The sequence below is a fragment of the Macrosteles quadrilineatus genome, unplaced genomic scaffold (genome assembly GCF_028750875.1).
Source record: "Macrosteles quadrilineatus isolate MER2022 unplaced genomic scaffold, UCM_ALF_1.0 Scaffold_6__1_contigs__length_79288215, whole genome shotgun sequence".
NCBI lineage: Eukaryota > Metazoa > Arthropoda > Insecta > Hemiptera > Cicadellidae > Macrosteles > Macrosteles quadrilineatus.
This window is the reverse complement of record NW_026542599.1, coordinates 40,324,416-40,345,872: the sequence shown is the minus strand read 5'-3', so window position 1 is coordinate 40,345,872 and position 21,457 is coordinate 40,324,416. Positions and strand designations below refer to the sequence as shown.

The window sequence follows — 21,457 nt, the reverse complement described above, 5'->3', positions numbered from 1 at the left end:
ACTATTGTGCTTACATTAGAAACTGTTACGTCTACCTTACCATTTGAAGTTGTCTTTTGGACCATCCCAGTTTCTGGAGTTTTATTCCAATCCATCTCCACTTCTGCTTTAGCAAGGAAGGTGAACTCAGGCAAAGTAGGTTCTGGCGATTCACTAGCTAATGAGAAATAACTGTTTGAGATATAAAATCCAACCATAATCACTCTAAATAGCTTCATAATTACAGTTCACGGACTCGAATACAGAATGTTCCCCCATGATTGTTATTTTTCCAACTGCGTCTTATCTAATGGAACAGGTTTATTGTTTTAGATAACGATAATTGCGTGTTATTTTATGGATTATTATAATGACTTGTTGTTCATAACAGTTAATTTTCTTGCATACGATTGGGTACTTTAAATAAAGTAGTAATAATGGTCATTGGTTTTATACATAAAGTTAATTAGTAAGACTACGAATTTGTTCTTAAATAAATGTATATGCATATAATATGTTCAAGTTAGCTGTGTTGATTATGATCAAAAGTCAAATAATCAAAATCTTCCTTATAGAATAGTATTCATCTTGTATCTTATTTTTGGGAATTGTGATAACTTAGATCGGAAAGTACTTCATCTTCCTAGGTACATCAGTCTATATTACATTTTCACATGAAACCATACCTATAAACAATTTTCGTTAACTGTTCTCACTTCTTTCCCTATAACATTTTTTACTCTAAAAACATAAATTTGGGTAACCAAACTATCATAAAGTGTGATAAATTATTGTAACATTTTTCCATCAATAGTTTTTTTTTCGGTGGTCTTAAATTAGTAAATACGTACTTTGGGAACGGTATATTTTATTTTCAGTAACTCTGAAGGCAAGAGTTATATGATATAGGTTTTTACCAGAACCAAAATTAGATTACCACCACAAAGGAGCAATCATCAACGTAACTGGATATCAAACTCAGTTACGAGTTTGGGACTCTAGTTCCACCCTGATTTTATGTTTCACTGAGTTCTTTCCTGGTTCTAAATAAATGTATGTGAAACATTACATGTACGTATGAATTTCTCTTGATTTGGACTGCAAGATCCAGTTAAATGAATAGTAATTTATGTATTTAGATTTTTTTTCTGAATAAATAAACAGGACCGGTTTTAAATTTGGAGTGTATACTATACTACAGTATAGTAGGGGGGGGGGTTGATCAACGTACAGTATAGATTGTTGTCGGTGTATATTTTTATAGAAACAAATGCTGAGGCTATGGCAAAATGTAATATTTCACTTTTCAATTTGGTTTGTTATGGACGCTTCAAACAAACATCATTTTCACTAATACAATGCAAGTTAAACAACCAAGAGAATATCATGAACATTATACGAATTATAGTACAAATTGGGTAAAAAAAACTGTATTTTATTTACTTCAAAATTTGACCCAATCCGTATTTATAACTGGCTAGTTCATGCAGGTACACTAACTCTTTTACTAAGTCTTTAATCGAGTTTCGCAGTGTTAAATAGTGTTATAACGTTACAATATGCATAAAGTCTAAAGTGAACTAGTCCAACAAGAAATCAAGTCATATGCAAAGGTAATTCTGTAGAGTCAATTTCCTCATTTTCCAATGGCTGAACATTCAGCAATATTAACAGCTGTTGCAGCAAGCTCACGATGGTTCTCTCGAGCAGTTTCATTTTATGAACTGCATATTAGCTTATTTCTCTAAGAAAATTGACATTTAAGTTTATCTTATATGTAAAATAAATAGGTTGTGATACCTTTTGTCGCAGTGTATCCTTATCGTTTTTCCGATGACTATAGTGTTAAAAGTTGTTTTATCGTCAAATCTCCCATCTACTCTTCTAAAAACTTCTCGATGTCATAAATAAGTTCACAAGTAACTACAGTACATACACACGGAATATTTCAAATATTTGCAAATAATATGAGGTTTAAATTTTGTTATCGTCCGAATAAACGTGTTTTAAATATTTCATGTTCGTAAATGTCCCGTTTGTATTAACTATATGTTTGCATCTTGCATGTTTTCTTTATTTTAACGATAACGAATGAACAACAGATACAACGGAGGATTTAACAATGAGACTTAAGTCTTGGAACAATATTGTACCCGGTAAATACTATGAGGATTGATTGTAGAATAAGAGGTAAAATAACCTATTTGAGACGATATGAATAATGTTCGTCGATCGTTTTAGTCTGATACTTTTCAGTAGTTGGACCTACCTGTATTACGAAAGGATTTTTTATGTTATGTTTTTACTTGGTGATTTATCATGTTTACCATTTCTCGGTGGTGATATCGGTTTAGAACCTATTTTGAAAATATAAAAAGGTTCTATATTAATAGTGAAAATATATATTTTTTAAATAACCATCTTAACCTGGTTAAATCAAATTTCCTCTTCAACTATAGAAACTGATAAGTTTATGAATAGTTTCAAGTATTTTAAATTAGCATGATTTTACGCGTTCTCACAATGATTTTCAGTCCTGTGTGTTTTACAAGTATGGTATAGGAAAAAACATGTTAACTCTCTTTAATGACATATTCATGAGATTTCAACACATATTTTCTTGTTTATATTTTCATTTTGTGGCTTGAATAAATACCGATTTCGTTTGAAATTAGTAATTCGTTTTGAAAAAAATAATATTTGTTATTGATTGACAGACGTTTTTTCTGGACTTGTGTTACAGATCTGCAACTTTTCGTTATGCTTAAAGGTGGAGTGGTTATGGAGTCTTGAAGTTGTAAATGTTTCAGTTTTATTTCATATTTTCTAATTATTCATTCCTTTACTGTGATATACATATACTCTCATCTACTGCGCTTAATCATGTGTCCGGGTTATACTGTATATCTTATTATTTGTAATTTATGGACTATCCAAATTTTCTGGAGTTTTATTCCAATCCATCCCAATTTCTTCTATAGATTGGGCATCAACAATTTCAGATTCAAATTTTAAGCAACATAGTGATGATTCGCTCTCTGAAAGAATTGTAGCCTACGAGACGAAAATTCCCACTATAATTAATTAAGCCATCCCATACATTTTTGCAAAAACTCTAACTTACGATTGTTCGTCGATAGTTAGTATTTTCTAATCCAATAGTATAACCTGGGCAAGGTATTTGTGGTGCTATTTTACATCAAATTAATTATTTTTCAAAATAATAATTTGATCATTACTTATAGTAAGTTTACAATTGTTCTAATGATTTGAACTACAAAATAAACATTCACAACCAATATATCTCTACAAAAGTTCAAACCCCAACAAATTGTCGTCTTAATACTTCCCCTTATTTTATAACTTAATTCGAAAGTTTCAAGCTTGTGCAGCTCAGTAGAATTTACATTTAACTAAACGTCAGTTACATCCAGGCCCGCCATTTCTGAGTTCCCGCGATTTCACAAACAGTTTAATTTTATGGCGGGAGCATATTGGACAGCTGTTGACTGCTGAAACTGTTTTATTGACAATCAACAAAATGCTGTCGACTTTAACTGCCTCGGCTAATTCAAGTTATTACGTCTCCTTTATAGTTTACTTAAAACATTAAAGCAATGACGAATATTCAATAAGAGGCTATTTTTCGATGCTTTTTCAATGGGAACCAATCAATACACTATTAATTAACGTTTGTAAAACAGCTAAAAACCCTATAGTGTTGTGAAACAGTATTTAATCTACATTCAGTAAAGAATAATAACCATTCAAGTCGTTATTTTTTATTTTAATCACCAAAAGCTTTAAGTTTTACTTTTGAAATGTGTTGTATTCAATTTCTTTAATTTAATACATCGTTAAGCCATAAAGTTGTTATTGGTATATTATTCGGAATAATCAATTAGCACTCAACCTTTTCCCAAGTGTTTATATCTGAAGTAGACACTATCTTCTTATAGCCAGACAGAATTAGAGTTGAAGCTATCTATTTGTAAACAATAAGTGGGTTACAATAATCATCTGCTGATAAAACACTACCGTACACAGACTGTGTTCAGTTGATGGTTTCAACGCATCGAAACATTCACCAGTTTATTAACCTCTTTCTAGATGTTTCAACGTTTGAATTGTTATTACTGTAGGTGATTTGTTATGTTAAATGAACGCCACCTTTAGTTTTGTGCGCTACGCTAAAATGTGAGATTTAGGTAAATTTGGTGTTATGCAGAACTAAAGTTGGCACTCCTGAGTCATTGTTGAATCAGCTGATAAAGTTAGTTTGGTTATTACTGAAATAGGTCAATTTTTCTACAACAACTATGGAATCAACATCTGTTTTGGGATTGTGTATTGTTTTAATTGTGTTGTGGAAATACCGGTTGGTTGGTAAGTTGGAAATGTATTTATGTTGTATACAGTACTTGTGCTTTTTTAGATTATATTATACAATTATATTCCCATTAAAGCATTTATTATTGTATATCATTTAGGATTATTTTAAGAGGATGTAGTTATAGTATGCAGTACAAACAGTAGCCTATAATTACTTGGTTCACGTATGCTTATTGTTACTCAAATAAATAATCATCATGGATTATTTGAACAATTTTACAACTTTTCTCTATTTAAAAATCTATTGTTCAAGTAAATATATTTTAAAATTTCTACTTCATGATTGATTTTTGTACATAAGTACATTATAGTCTTGATAACATTTAGTTAGGTTATTCGCAATTAAGAAAATAATAATTGGAGAGATTCATTTTGTTATGAAAAATGGCAAAGTTCTAATAGATCGTTTTGTTACCATATATGAGCTAGATGGACAACCACTTGCATTTTATGAAAAAAAAAGTTTACAAGCTTTTGCCAAAGTAGAAATAATTGTAGTAAGAATACAACTTAATACACATTTACCACTCTTTACCCGCCCGAATACTTAAAATTAAAATATCAGCTATTTTGTATACGTTGTTAATGCAATAACATAATACAGCTACAATCGTTTATTCTACAATACAAGTATATAGTTCATTTATTCTCAAGAAAATGTCTAATAATTTTACAATTTTTGTTTTCAACTGGATTTTAGAGGAATAAAAAACCCAAACATTTTAATTTTGATTAATTGATTTTCCATTTAGTTTTATTTTGGTCTGTACTACAAAAATAAAACAGCATCGGTTTATGTAGGCCTACTGTTGTTATTAATGGGTTTTTTTTACTAGGTGTGACTTATTACATCAAATGGCTTTTGGTGTTCTTTGTTCTGTTATGGAGAAGGATCAGATTTGTGGATACACCAGAAGTTGTCATCTTTCCAACAAAAAAGGAAGAGTTTTTAGAAAGACCTAGGACGTGGACCAAAGAAAACGTATGTACAACAGGTTTTGGTATGAAATTTTGAACCCCTAATAAAATTAGATAAAATCAGATCAGTGCTTAATTTTACAAGATAGTTTACTACTTACAAATTGTATCTATAAGCACAAAAAGACAATAATATTCTGGTCTTCCCGGTTGGCAAAGTCCACTTCCTGTACATCATTACAACACTGCACTCACAAAACAGATAAGAAACATAATGAATCAAATTCATTTGAAAACAAATATAGAAACTGATTTAAGTTTTATTTTTTCTACTTCAGAGAATTTCCTAAGCTATTGCCTAAGCTCTGGCAACAATTAAAAGAAAAAATAGATATACATATGTAGGCCTAGATTCTACCATACAATTTAACTAAACCAAGAATGTGTTTATAGTAAAAAGTAGTCCTAAATTATTATTCTTTGAAAAAAAAACAATACAATGATCCTATTATAGTTTTAAACTAACTTTTTATTTGTATTATTTTTTTTATTAAATTTTCTAAAATCTTTGAACATAGGGCACCTTGCCACAGAGTGAAAAACAGTTTCATTTTCATGCAGGTCACACAAAGAACAAAAATAATTTGTATCGACCACCCAGGGTTTATAATTTAAATCTAACAACTCCCCTCTACATTTCATAATCTATGAGATTGTGACGACATCCTTATTATCAGACAGAAAAGTTCAACATTGCAGTCCAAATATATAAACTGAGAGTGAGATGTCGATATGCACCCTCCTGCCTATACATTCCGCCCTCCAGGGTTGGCATCACTGGTGCGGTTGTTGTAACCTTGTCGTTAGCTCCCGATTATTTGGTGGGAATTCAACTTGAAACCCTCTTATGTAGAAAAAGTGGAGAGGAGGAGGAGACAGCCTTCCACTGATATTTATGTGCCCAGCCCTACAAGGTCTCAAGGGAAGATCCCTTGGCCTACCTATTGGAGATCAAAGGGAAGAACAGGTTACCATAGTCTAAAGGATCTCATGGTTCACCAAGAACCTGGGATTTGACGGAGAATGAGGACCTGTGAATAAGGGTGCACAATAAGCTGCTCAGCTGCGATGCAATTCCATGATATACTTATAAGCCTGGCCCTCTGTTGAGTGATAATTCAGGTTGGGAAGTGAGCTGGTAGTTTATATATCAGAGTAGTTGTGGTTTTGGTTTCAACAGAATTCAGAAATTTACATCAGCTCTCTGCTAGTGGCTCCATTCAACTAAGTAAATTTTCATGATGACACTGATTTGGGAATGGGAATGTCTAGTCTATTCATATTCAAATAGTAAAAGATTAAATACTTGAGTGTTTTTTGGTTATCTTCCCTCACAGTACAAGTTTCATATTCTGATATTTTGCTCCTAGACATTCCGACGAGACAGCATGTTGGTATTTGCTGCGTCGCAAGACGTGTGGCTGCTGATGGAAGTCGCCCGGGGAAGGTACAACTCTGCTGCTGCTAGGGTCAGGCTACACTTCCGTTCTAGTAACCTTACCTACCATAGCGCAGGTTGGTGATGCCTTTTCGATAACTTATGCGGCACGCATAACTACAGGCACTGTCATGTGCTGCAAGTTTAGAATAAAATCAAACTATATTGGCACAAAAAGTATGTACATTGCTATAACAGGTGACATTGTCAGCAAAGAACCATAATACAGCTTATAATTAACATAAGAACCATAATTAAAAGCTTTGGTTATGCTTTTGGTTGACCAGAGCTGTTAGTTTGTTATACTGCTAGGTCTGGTCAATGGTTATGGTTGAGTGGTCTTTGTCTCTCTGGATATAAGACTAAGGATGGTCAATGTGTTCAAGATAAAAATAAACGGTGGCCAACTGAATCGAAGTTGCATGATGAGTGAATCATTTGTGAGTTGCGCCCTAAAACAAGTCTATTTGCGTCGCTTGTTTACCTTTACTGCATGTTTCCACAGAAAACAAGTTTGAATGATTTAGAATTTTATTTTGTGAAAAGACTTCATGAAATTATGCATGGTAAAACACTGCATTATCCATGGACTTCAAAAGCTTAAAGTGCATCCAATCCAACAACCAGTATAGGTTGCAGGTTTAGCCCTGAAAAATAACATTTCAGAACATGAACATGACAATTCCTATAAAACTCCAAAAATGTTGAGAAACATTCTATAGACACATGAATGTCCTTTTATGGGTTTATAAAAACTTGCAATAAAAAGTTATTTGAAGTTTGCTATACCAGCAATGGACAGATAAAGTTTAGTCATTCACTTTAAGTTAATAAAGTGCTATAGACAATTAGGTCAGAGGCGGACAGTTATATTTTGTCACTAACCTTATAATGATAAAACTTATTACAGTCCAACTAATCCATTTAAACCAGGGTTTAGATAAGGTTTAGTACTGCCATTCTAGTACATTATCTCTTAATATTGATTAGATTCTGAAGAAATTTACAAAAGTATTCCCATAAGTATTAAATGGTGGTACCGTGTATCAGAATCAACATTTGTATTTAATTCCAACTTAAATTTTTTTAGATAGGCTAATAATACAAATACAACCCTGACCAACACCTTAAACCAACAATTTGTAATGTCAGTTAATATCCCATAAAATAGAGAATAATAATAATGTTGTCATTACTACAGGAATTTTAGGGGAGCGAACTGGTCTAGTGGTAGAGCTCAAGAATTAAGGTCCTTATGGTCCCGGGTTAAAATCTTGCCAAATCACCAATGGATTTAATCTAAGTGATGATGCTGCAGCCCTTAGGATTATCCTGAAGTAATGTGAAAAATGATCCTAGACAAGTAGTGACCTAGGACAAAAAAAAACTATAGTAATTTTATAAACTACCATATTTACCATAACTTTTTTTCATTGCAATATAGAAATGTATTAATTGCGTTCAAGCCATGTTGAATTGCATAAAAGCACATACAAAGTTATCCTTTTCTCAGACTCAAACTTTCTTCTGATTTTTCTTTAATTTTTTTATCATCATCAGCATTTTCTAGTGCTTTTTTACATTTTACAAGAGAATTATATAAACCAAGATCTATCACTAACTAATGTCAACCTGTTGTTTGAAAGCTCAAATGACAAATATGGCATATATCTGGGTCCAGTATCAATCCTGCTTGGTTAGAACCAGCAACCTTCAGTTGGTGATTACTCACTGAGTTACCCAGAACATTTTGCTCCTTCAAACTAATATTTCTGCTGTTTATTTCGTCTCCTGATCTTTTCAGAACCCTGTTCTCTGATTTACCCTTCCACTACTTAATCCTTCCATATGCTACTTCTAACGTCTTCTGTTGATCAACGATCAGAATTATGTTTAATGTTATCTTTTTGAACAGATCAAGATGGTCGTCCTGGAGCCTGTGAAGATTGGGTAACTGACACACTAGCATTTCAATGCTTGGAACCAATGAGACGATGGAGAATCGTTTTTACCGGAAAGCTTCAGTGCAAGTAAGGCATTAGTTTTTAAGATTGACGACAATAAGTAAATTTTTCAGTAACGCTCTTCATTTGCATTTGTCTTGTTTCATTTGCTTAATATAGAGGCATATCTGGTGAAGTGGTTGTTGGATATTCTCTCCTGGGGACTGTGGTTAAAATCTTACAAATCCTCAATGGTGTTTGATTTAATTTTTATAGTTTGTAGATTAACGTTGTATAAAAATGGTGAAAAAACCAAGTTCCTATATGGTAATCCTTGGTCGCTGTGGTGGCAACTAGTTTTGGCTTATCTGATGATAGTTCCACCACAGAGAAGCAAAATACAGAAGAAACGTGCTTATGGAACAACCGTGTACTTTTAGCTCTGATATGTTGGGGTGGAAATGTAGGCCTACTAGTAGCGAGCTATGAAAAGCCTTAAGGGCGATGGCTACATAGCTACATAGCATATTTGTACAGCAGTTGTACTGCACAGGGTCTTCATACCGTGTGAGTGCTGTAGCCGCTAAGGGAGTATGTTTTATCTATGGCTGTAGTATGTGATTGGGAGGGTGAAAGGAGTTCGGAAGGGGAAGACGAATGGAATCTGCTCTAGACACCAGCAACTGGTGCTAGACATCTTAAGTGTAACATGAATGTATCATCTGTATCTTACTTCTATGTGGTCCCACTTAGAAACTGAAACTAGTTTCCAACGCAGAAACCAAGGATTACGGACGGCACCTTACAAAATATATATTACACATTTTACAAATCACCCCCAATGCTGTGACATTTTTTTCTAAGCCATTTTGTAAAGCTAAAAAACACAAATAATTTATTATAGTTTTGAAGTGTTGTTGTACACCTAATCATAATGGAGAACATTCTACATATTTTATAGCACAAACAAAATTATGATTATGAGCTAAAAAATGCCCCAAAATGGCACAAGTTTAGTTTTTAATTTGAAAGGTAAATCCTTAATTTGAAGATAAATTGAAGAAAACCTGTTACACTTTCTCTCCAAATTATTAAATAAAAATGTTTGAATACTGTAGCATATTATACTTTGTTACAAACGTAATGTCTTTAGTTTAATCCTAGTATAGGCATTTGTATAACAGCTACTTTACTTTAGGTTGACTTCAAAAGCCATTGAAAAATCCCATCCTTCGTGTTGTACTCCCAATGTATTGTTTCAGGATGAACAATATAGACCAAGGAAGCAGATTTGTAAAAATAAATTTGATGTAAGTAATCCACATTATTAATTTTCTAATATTTTTATTTAATAGTATATATTCATTTCATCACTAGGGTTTAAAGTAAATCTTTTCTACTCATTTAGTCTACTGAGTACTGTGATTGTGTTAGTGCACATTATACAATCGATATGTCAAACTATTGACAAGAATAAAACCATAAGCTATAACCGCAGTTAAATCAATAATAATTCATAATAATTAAGATACATGCGTTAGCTTACAATACTATAGTTTACAACTGACTTTTACTCTTACAACTGACCATGGAGAAAAAAGCCTTTTTAGTCCCAAGGGAGTCAAAGATATACTTCAGACTTGTGCAAGGCATATAACAAAACTGCTTTTTTTGATGACCTATTTTATTTCTTTCAACAAAAGGCAATAAGGGTGTTAGATTGGGAACTGGTAAATTTTTTCTTGTCATAGCTGCACGTCAATATGTGTGACTAATGTGTTTATATATTTTTATTTATATAGTTGGGCAGCTCTGAATGGGCCGTACTACTATGACAGGTCTGGCAATATATCAGCTTTGGCTAGAATCTTAGCTGAGCAACCTTTATCACAGCTACAGGGTAACTTGTAAGTATTAGATATTGTGAGAAGGAATAGATAAAAAAACTTTACACCATAAGTGAAAATTCTACGCAGTTGATAGCACCTTTGACTGGGGATTCAAGGAGACATTCATGGATCCATTCCCATGTCCTCCATGAATCCATTCATGGATCCATTGGTTCCTCCATTCTCATGTCAAAATTATAACCAATTTTTCAATCAAAATAAAAGTATTTTAATTGAGCCATTGATAGAGGATGCTGATGTAAACTGCTAGTTTCTGTTGAATACACAAACTTTTCAACCAATCAAAACTTGGAGTACAACACTATAGCATATTTTGAAGTCATATCAACACTTGTCATAGTATCAACAAATAAGGGATGAATCAGAATATGACAGAATATGAGTGTGACAGTAGCACACTTTATGTGTAATTTCCTCTCTAGTTTTGAAATGTTATCTGACAAAATAAAATTTGATTTTGACTTAGAAAAACCTGTTTCAAGATGGATCTTAACCTGGACCCTGAAGAATATTTCTTTGAAAATCGTCAGACATTTATTATTTTATAGTTGATTAGCCACATATCAATGAAAATAATGTTTGACATTTGAAACTTTTACCAGGGAGTCACTAGGCAAGGGGTATGAGCAGTGGGGAGTGGTACAAGGCACTGTCAGTGTTGAAGACATTGATACCAACCTTCACACTCCATCTTTGAGAAGACACTGCTGGAAGTGGCCCCATGTCAGATCGAACCTTAGTGTTGTCGGGTTGGCAGATAACGGAGCACTCTTCAGTATCAACTATAACTTTGCCAGGTGTAGGTTGGTATTCTGATGTTAAGCCGAGTATTTCTTTGGAGGGTACTAAAGTCTAGGACCAAATTTTAAACAGTTTTTTTCAGTGATTAAGTTAATGAAAATTGTTGATGAAGTAGAAGAAAAAATTACTGCGGTGTATGTTTATGTAATTGAGTTGGTAGCTGAGTGGTAATGGTGCTTGCCTTCAATTGTGGGATTGCTGGTTCACACCCAAGCAGGAACCAAGTGCTATATTTCATTGGGCAATAATTAATCCATATTTATTTAACGTAACTGAATCTAGTTGACTAAATCTTGATTGTTACTGTACTATATTTACAGTAAATCTTAAAATATAGATGTATTTAACATGATGAACCAGCATTAGAATGTCTAAGGAATATTTTAATGTACCGGTATGCTGTTTTATTATAAAATAAGTATTATTGATAAATCGGTACCAAAGTCATAGTTGGATGGACAGTGTTTGCTTACTAGTTTTGCTGCTGCTGTTTTGCCTACTCATGTTGAATACGTTGGTTTTTTCTGCAGGACTCAGCTCGGCCACATTCGCTATGCAGATGGCAGAGTAGAGACCATTGTTGGAGATTCATCCATCAAAAACCCTGCGATTCCAGACAAGTTTGTGAGAACATTTAAAAGTAAGTTGAATACTGTTGAAAGTATTAGAGTGAAAATTTAAAAACGTACGTTTTCATGTCCCTGGCCTTTTACTTCGTAGATACTGGATTTGTAGTTTATTATTGTGTGTTTTAATATTTTTTGGGACGGGGGCAACATGTTACACACATTTATTTGGTTTTAAATAGGTTCTAGGTATTTTTTTCGTATTTTTAAAGTCTCAAAATTCACGACCATGACGTGTCCCTAGGGTACATTTTCCAACTTTCACGCTGTTTTTAGACTAATTATTCATGCCGAAATATATAAAGCCATATTTTTATGTCATCAATGGTTATTAAACTTACAAAAAAGGAGCATATTATAATTTTATTGTCATTGCAAACTGACTACCATGACAAAATAAGTCTGTCCCTCGATTTGGCGTCACGACCATTTGGGAAAAATTTTCAACTTTGGAGCCCGACAGTGGCAAGCCTGGCGTCGATGGAGTCAGTTGGTTTGAGAGACTAGTTCGGGGTGTACGTCAGGATTGTAGTGCCGGTCGTTTCGAGTTGAAAGGAGGAATTACAAGATTAATAAAGGAAAGATTGTGTTTTTTGTAATTTTGGTGTGTCCATGACCGTACGTAGTCATTCGATGAAGTAGACATGGTGTTAATTTTTGTTTATAAGATATTTCAATTGCTAGATTAACCTAGAAGTCCACTTTGTATCCTCGAACATGAGGTGCAGGGCTACCGCCAGAACAGAGCCAAATAACACGTAATTTCACGACCAAAGTTTCACGACCATCGCGGGTTTTTTCACGACCAATCCAGCCTTATGGATTATAGTGTGTTTGGTCGTGACAATATAATTGTAAATTGAACAGTTTAGTTCAATTGAAAAACATATTTTTATTATAACTAACAGTATAATTGAAGGATTGCCTAGAAAGATTTAAATTATTCCAGACAATTCACGACCGTACCGCTTGTCCCTGACCATCACGTTTATGATTTCTATCATAACAATTTCAAAAATTAAAATATCGTCATATTTCAATGTTTTATACACAAAAGAAGCACACCTCTATACAAACATAACAATTTTTCGGGTCTCAGGTAAGTTTTTTCGTAGTTATACAAACTTAAAAAGATTTTATTGGCTTTTTTTCAATTTTTTAAGTTTTTTTATTTTTTTCTGGAAAGACCAAATATACTAAAAGCTTAGTGACCTTTTTATTGTATAATGATCATAAAAGTAAATTAGTTTATAGCAAAACATAGTTATAAAAATAATATTAACCATTTTTAATATTCATTTAAACGTCCGTTATGGTCGTGACAGGATTTTGTGTTTTTCCACTAAAAATGCTCTTTTAAAAAATAACTACCAAAGATATTGCGTTGCCATGGACATTTTATGAAACTTCAAATGTTAATGGAATAAAAAAAATAATAAAAGTTTTGAAAAAAGGGGAAAAAAATTTGCAAAGTGCTTTTCCTGAAAACGTACGTTTTTAAATTTTCACTCACTAACAATAGCGATGTTTACAAAACATGGATCAAGCAATTTAAATATAGTCTCAAATAAACTCAATGTACCATTACTTCATTAACTAACTTGAATTTTTTTGGCATGTAAATGTTTCAAAGTTTTAATGGTTGTATGAAAAATACAACATTGGACAAATTATTTATATATACTCAGTGAAACACTCGGATCACACTTTTAGAGGGTAGAGAGGAAAGTGGTAATAAGGTAGGTCAAATCTCCTTTCCTAAAGTTTTACCTAAAATGGATTAAACCATTGAATTGTTTGTGCTAAAAGTTCTATAGCCTACATCGTCAAAGACTTATTGAGGATCCTCCCGTTATAGTTACCCACAGAGAAGTAAGATATAGAGGAAACATGCATATGGAACAACCGTATGCTTTTAGCTCTGGTTTTTTACAGCGTGAGCGCTGTTTGCTGTATTGTATTGTATTGTTAGAGGGGTGGACTCGTGGTTCAAGCACGTCAACCGAAGCTTATTGTGCATCCCTTTTGCCACTAACTGGGTAAGCCTATGCCTGTGACCTTGACTAGGTGAAGGAGCTTTTGCCCAATGTTAGCGTTTGGTTCATCACCGACTGCTTTAGATCAAACAGAACCCTTCTCCTAGGCCCAAGTCCACCGCATTCCAGAATAATGTGTTTTGCAGTCTCATCAGACTGGTTGCAAAGTCAACACTCCTTTTTGCCATTGACAATTCGTAGAGCGCTGTAGTATGTGATAGTGATGGGAGAGAGGGGAGCGGAAGGGGATGACCAATAGAATTTGAACTAGACACAAGGGACTGGTGCTAGACATGGCTTAAGTGTAACACTGAATGTATCATCTGTATCTTACTTCTATCTGAGTTATCTTAACACTTTGATTTTATCAGTAAGTTATATTTGTATCATAGGTATTTAACAAAGCATATGAACATGAACATAAAGTAGACAGATTTATTTTGTACACATTAAACTGTCCAAATTCTTAACTCTGTTTAGAGAAATTCCAAATTAAGTTTTATCACCCTGCAGTGGTCTGTTTATGCACTTTTTGACAAAACAGAGTGTACTTTGGTTTTGAGGTGTCCTGCAGGAACCATAGGCAATTTCATTCACATTTTCAGATAAACCTATTACATGGACAATTTATTTTTGAAGTACCAATTTGAGTGATTTGACAGGCAGCTGTTTTGAACATCAAGCGTACATAGTTCGTAGACGGTTCCAGTCATGGGGAGCGCTGCAAGTTGCAGAGGCAAGATGTACTTTTGACTATCACCAAGCTACTTGTCTGATTTTGTCTTGGGCAAGGTTAGTTACAAAACGAATACAAATACTTTATTGTCATAGGACCAAGTACAGGCAAAGTCATGGTAACATGACAATGAGTAATTATTGTTGTGGTTTGCCCCTGAAATGGTAAGACAAATATATATAGTAGTTTATTTACCTTTTATTTTTGTCCCATTTCAAAAATAGTTGTATCAACAACCATGGTGTGGATAAAACTAGTTTTGAGCTGGGAGGAAAATAAAAGGTAAATAAAGAACTAATTAGTCATGATAGTAGGATACACATAAAATGCAAAGGTCAGAATAACGTTGCAGAATTTAATATACAGAACTGTATAGAACACACATAGTCTAGACAGGGTTGCCACCTTTGGTTAGAGAAAAATCAGGAATGGTTTCCCCTTCACCCAGCATAAACACTGCCATATACACGGGCAATTTAAGGGTCCAAAGTCAGGACTGTCCCGACAGAATCGGGACGAGAGGCGACCTAGGGTCAGGTTCATGTGTAGGACTTCCCGCATGAAGGCTTGGTTTAAAATCCCGCAAATTACTAATGACTTTTCACTATGAGACAGAGTTGACTGTGATCCAGTGTTCCAAAGACCATATGCATTAAATGTAGGGAAATCTCTATCTTGAAAAATAGTTATCTTAGGCAGTAACTTACACTGTATCGGAGTAACTCTGATTTAAAAAGCCATATTCTTTTGTAGTGCCTGTGTAAATCTATGTCTTGTACCGCCTGAAACTTGATCCTAAACCATAATGTATGTTACCTTAAACAAACAAAACCTGTGAACTGGTTGAAGTAAAATCAGTTTTATTTAGATCATAAACTGCCAAAGGAAGAGGGGACTTTGCGGGAGAGAACCCCATGCAGATGCATAAAATGAAATTAAATGAAAGTTAGCCTTCCTTATTGAAGCAAACTTAGGGACTTGAATCTCTGCATTATTCATTCAAACTAAAATTATGATTGGATTTTTAAATTGTAACTATTATTGATTATTTTATATGGTATTATTGGTCCCTAACCTCTACTTTGCCAATTTCAACCATCTTTTGACCGTAAAATCCATCCAGCTCATAGACTTAAGCTATATCTTACTTTGTCTACTTAATCTAATCTTATATTCTCAATTAATATAGTTACCCATTTTGTACACATAATCTACTTTTCTACAGTTCATCCCTTTAAACTATACCCTCCACTTTACCATTATAATTACTCTCTCCAATTCATGTAGATACTAAGTTTAGTTCATCGATATTATACACTAGATTTATTTATTACGGTTCATCTTTCGTATTTACTTTATCTAAACTACCTACTTTTTGAGTCAACTACGACTACTTTGTCCACCTCATTTACTATGTCCAATTCATCCACTTAACACATAAAGTGCGGTAAAAATATCAGTGGGTGCTTCCTCAGGTTCTGACATTTTTCACATAAAATCTTACTTTTTGTTCTTAGAAGTGAGGATCTAAATATCCGGTCACTGGTGACTGTCCAGTCCGGTCAACGACTTTTGTGGGCACTGTGACGAAAATACTCCGTTTTTGTTCTCACAAACACAATTTTTCACACTATAAAAATGTTAAATAGCACTATAGCTAATATTTACAATTATATAAAGCCCCTTCCTCCCTTCCAACCACTGTTTATTTCAATCACAAAAGGCACATAAACTAAAATAATTAACAATAAAATACATTGTTGTGTCATGTGTCATATAAAAAGCAAAAACCCAAGAGAAATACTTCAATAAATGTCCAAAGTCAATATATATTGTACAAGTGTGAATTTACTTAGTCTTCACAAAATAGGTTATGTAACGCTAGCAACACACATTCAATAACATCCTTTAGATAAGGTTGCGCCACACTGGCTGATTCATTTCAGTGGGACCTGGCTGGGCACAGGTGACCGAGCCGGCCTGCGGACGGTCCACGATGACCATCCTGCACTCAAAGTGTTAGGCTAATCTACTTTGTTCAGATGCTTTACTTGCCCATTCATTTCAACTAGTTTGTCTACTTCATTACTACACCCAGTTCACCTACTTTAGCTACTTTTCATACTTAATATTCTATGTCCTGTCCATCTACTTGAGCTACTTTGTCCACTCCCAATTCATCTACTATGACCTCTAATTTTGATTCATACACTTCAGTCACTTCATTAACTATGTCCAATTCATACTCTTATCTATTTTGCCATACATTCTCTCCAACGTTACCAATTTGTTCATAAAACTATTTGATACTTTCTTCCTCTGCTTGGACAATTCTATAACTGCTTGACTGAGATTTAAACCGTTTTGACCCAGGACAACGAGAGAGGATCTACCAGAGTTGCCGTTCCTCAGGTTCTCAGCTGTGGAGAGCAGTGAGTTGTTGTTGACTTTAGACCACCCAGCGTGTGCCAACCCTTCTCTAGTGGGAGGCAAGGCTGCGTCCTTGGGCCTGCTGACAGACATGGCCCAAAGTGTCCTCAGAAACAAGGTGGGTAAACTAAAGAGAATAGAATTTATTTATAAAAATAAACGCATCTGTTTTAAAAAATAAGGTTGCCAATGACACTGATAAAACATACACTTAAAATATTAAATGATTATAACAGCTAAAACCTCTTAATGTTTCATGTAAAATAATTTTAAAAAAGGATCCGTCCATATCATATTTTTTCCAAAAGTTCGCCAAAAATGTTGATTATGAATTTATTATTTTGATTATTATCTGAGAAACCATAATATTTGGGTTGGATCGATAGGAATGATTCCTTAATAAGTAACTCCTAAAGGCCAATATATCAGTATTCTTGAGTAAAAGCCATTGTCTAATTCTCATAATAATGTTGGGAGAATGAAAGTCAATGTAATTTAGCCACTAGTACAGAGCCCTTTATGTCAAAATTACTTGGCAAATGTGTAAATTGTTAACCAAGTCAACTTGAAAGTAGGACTACAACTTTAAGTAAATCTATAGCACATTTTATGTTGGATCGACTATCATAGTAACAATTTAAAGGTGGGTTTTCCTTGTTGATTTAAAGCTGTGGAATTTTGAATGTCATTCCAATAATTTTTTTAGGAACTGATTTTTTCTTGCCAAATTTGTCAGCTAGGAAAACTCACCTTAAGATAGACAGTGAAAGTTTATACTGTATCAGCACACCTTGAATGTTTGAATGGGGATTTGGCTTCAGCCGGTCCATCTAGAGGGGAAATCTACTTTTAGTATCCAAAAGTGGTGAATTAGTGTAATGGTGTAACTGTAATGGTGGATGGTGAACTTATTATGACCTTATTGTGACCTTTAACTAATATTCAAGCAAACATAACAAATTGGCTGAAAACGTCTGACTGCTACAATCTAAGTAAGAGACTTCTATTGAACTACTGCCCAGTGCCCTTAGAGCGTTCGGTTGACTAGTATTATTATTGTTGTGTACCATGACGATGGTTAAGTTGTTCGAATGTGATGGATGTCCAATTGTCCAAGTCAATGAAGACAGCACTGTAGACTGGGGTTTTGAATACTGTCTCGTGTACCTCTCATAAAGATGAGCTAATCAGTCTGTTTCGGAGCTGTTAGGAGAGGCACTTCTGTAGTCTTGTGAATATCACAGATTACTTTTTACAACGTGTTGCCATAGACCAAGCAGCACAAGGTATATGTAGGTGACTTTAACAATATTTTGTGTTCATACAGATGATGGTTCCGGCAGGATTCTGTCTGACTGTCAACGCAATGCAGCTTCAAGTCGAATCCTCCCTCCCTTTAAGTTCAGCTGTGAAATTCCTCAACTTGGTCAGCAATGTACAAGAACAGGGAAATCTACAAGAGCAGTGCCAACAGTAAGTTGTATTTGAATTTATGAAGAAGAGTTGAATTTGTCTACACCCAAACTTCTTTAGCAGCCAGTTTTCATTGTTTTGTTTTCAATCATACCAAATCATACCAATCACCAATGGGTTTGATCTAAGTCTCAAACACACACCTCCTCTGTCCAAAGTAATGTGAAAGTGGTTCTGGCCTAGAGCCAAGCATCTAGGATACGGAGATAGCAAATAACAATGAAAAATCACTAATTATCTGTCCACAGTGTGGTAGCCGCTTGGTTGTCCCTGGCCATGTGTCCTGTAGTGGTGGCGGCCCTGAGCGCCCAGGTAGTGCCAACCCGCAGTTACGCTGTCAGGTCGTCTGCTACAGGAGAGGATTGTGAAGACAGTTCGGCCGCTGGACAGAACGCTACAGTGTTGGGTTGCGTGGGTGTGGATGCTGTAATAGCTGCTGTACACAAGTGCTGGGCATCTCTGTACACCTATCAGTCAGTGCAGTATCGCAGGTAAGTCCTAAATGACTGAAAATTAACTTTTCACCAACATTTATATGACAACACCCTTAATTAAACATTACCTGGAGTAATCTATGGATCAGTTGATAGTTTTGATGTATTCAGTAACACCTTTGACCAAAAAAATTGCTTGGCTTTAAAAGGACATGTGTAATGAATGTATGCAAATACAATACACTCTCAATTAACTGAGCCCCGGTTATCCGAGTCCTCGGGTTATCCAAGGTTGTTTTAGCCCTAAATACATGTTTTTTTTTTTTAATTTCCAGTCAGAAAACAATAATTATATTTTAGGAATATCTCTGTTGCAAGCTGAGAAAAAATAGCAAGTAATTTGTGATTTCTTAAAATTGATGGTTTAAATCACTATTATAGATTATAGCTACTAGCTTGTACCCGCGGCTTCGTCTGCGATTGTATAACGATAAATATTATACAGCATATAAGATATAAACAGATTATTACAATCATTATCCGTAGTGGCTTCGCCAACGATCACAAAAATAAGATAACCATAACTGATGCAATGCACGCACAGTTTATTTCAAAATTTGTTTAGAATTAGAAGAGTTAAAAGTAAAACAAAACATAAGCGGAGATCACAAGAGCGCTTAAGTTATAAACTACGTCTTTCTTTTTATCTAAGTCTTAACAAACCTTTTCCACTTGTTTTGGTATTCAAGTCATATAAATGTAAATGCTGGTATATTTTTTTACTGCAGCTCTAAAATATGGTTTACATTTAAACAGTCTGATGTAAGGTAAATGCACCAGTAGCTGACAGTGCTCCAGAAGCTGACAGTTTGAGTTTCTTAACATTATAATGTGGTCTCTTAAAAATATTTACACATGATTGCATTGTTAGAAGAACATATGTTTATTCTTGATTAGTTTACAAAAAAAAATCAGTTAAATTTAGCCCATACTTGCGGAATGGTGGTGGTTTGAAAGCGACCCTGTCCGTACACATCACATTTAGTCGATTCCCTTAATGAAATTGTTAAGAAAGTTAGTTTAGTTTTTTGTCATTTCGCTAAATTTCTTAAATAGTATTAATGATTAGGCTCATTATTTTTATCAATTATACCTTTGTTGACAATTTCATGAAAAAATTGGGGCGTTAGGGGTTTTGGATTTAAAATTATATCAATGTCAGGCTTTGGTACACAAAAGCCATACAAGTTCCACTAGCTGACAGGGGATATTTGCTACTTGCACAATATTAAATTGGTTTCACCCATCGAAATTTGCATGCTATTTATAATTTATGTGATCTCACATTTCTATAAAATGATTTTAATTTTTTAATTTATAAGCCAAATTATCTTAAAAAATGTATATTTTTTTTAAAATATATATAAAATATATACAGGGTGACAAACAAGTCTGGAAACGGTTTAATATCTTTTTAAATAAATCCGTTAGAAAATTCAAACCTTTCACATCAACTTACATGTATGAAAACTACTTTTTCCAAGCATTATCATTTTTTTACCTCTACCAGGGGACGGCCCACGAGGAGTAGGTACATAATCTTTAATGTAAGCATATGTTGATATGCACATCATTTTAAAGGTCTGGTCAAGTGGAGTTCATTGCCAGAAACTGCGTCAAAAAAGGTTCATCCGTTACAAAATGGCGGCTGTCCAAAGTTCTTGTGGAATATACCCGCACAGGCCTTAGTATTGGTAAATACTCGTATTAAACATTAGCTTGAGAGCTGAAACTGTATTTTTAAGTCAACTAGCTCATAGATTAATATTATAAAATCTTCAAAACAAATTTTACCGAGTTTCAGATTTCCCGGCTAATGTTGAATAATATGAGTATTTACCAATACTAAGGCCTCTGTAGGTATATTCCGCAAGAACTTTGGACAGCCGCCATTTTGTAACGGATGAACCTTTTTTGACGTGGTTTCCGGCAATGAACTCCACTGGACCAGACCTTTAAAATGATGTGCATATCAACCTATGCTTACATCAAAGATTATGTACCTACTCCTCATGGGTCGTCCCCTGGTAGAGGTCAAAAAATGGTAATGCTTGCAAAAAGTAGTTATCATACATATAAGTTGATGTGAAAAGTTTGAATTTTCAAACGAATTTAGTTAAAAAGATATCAAGCCGTTTCCAGACTTTTTTGTCACCCTGTATTTTTAATGTAAATATTATTTATTTTAAAATATGTAAAATAAATTTTCTTAATAACGTTT

General features: G+C 34.0%; 1 protein-coding gene across 1 annotated transcript in view; it reads left to right on the top strand.

Moving 5' to 3' along the window:
• Positions 1-4,107: 4,107 nt before the first annotated feature.
• Positions 4,108-21,457, top strand: part of LOC128997481 (uncharacterized) — an 18,767-nt gene continuing 1,417 nt past the window's right edge. The window contains exons 1-12 of the mRNA XM_054423120.1: positions 4,108-4,365; positions 5,208-5,353; positions 6,720-6,864; positions 8,703-8,817; positions 9,993-10,040; positions 10,533-10,637; positions 11,243-11,443; positions 11,972-12,081; positions 14,766-14,895; positions 17,213-17,387; positions 18,597-18,742; positions 18,991-19,233. Of these exons, the coding sequence (XP_054279095.1) occupies positions 4,299-4,365; positions 5,208-5,353; positions 6,720-6,864; positions 8,703-8,817; positions 9,993-10,040; positions 10,533-10,637; positions 11,243-11,443; positions 11,972-12,081; positions 14,766-14,895; positions 17,213-17,387; positions 18,597-18,742; positions 18,991-19,233 (1,631 nt within the window). The 5' untranslated portion in view covers positions 4,108-4,298. The remainder of the gene's footprint in view (positions 4,366-5,207; positions 5,354-6,719; positions 6,865-8,702; positions 8,818-9,992; positions 10,041-10,532; positions 10,638-11,242; positions 11,444-11,971; positions 12,082-14,765; positions 14,896-17,212; positions 17,388-18,596; positions 18,743-18,990; positions 19,234-21,457) is intronic.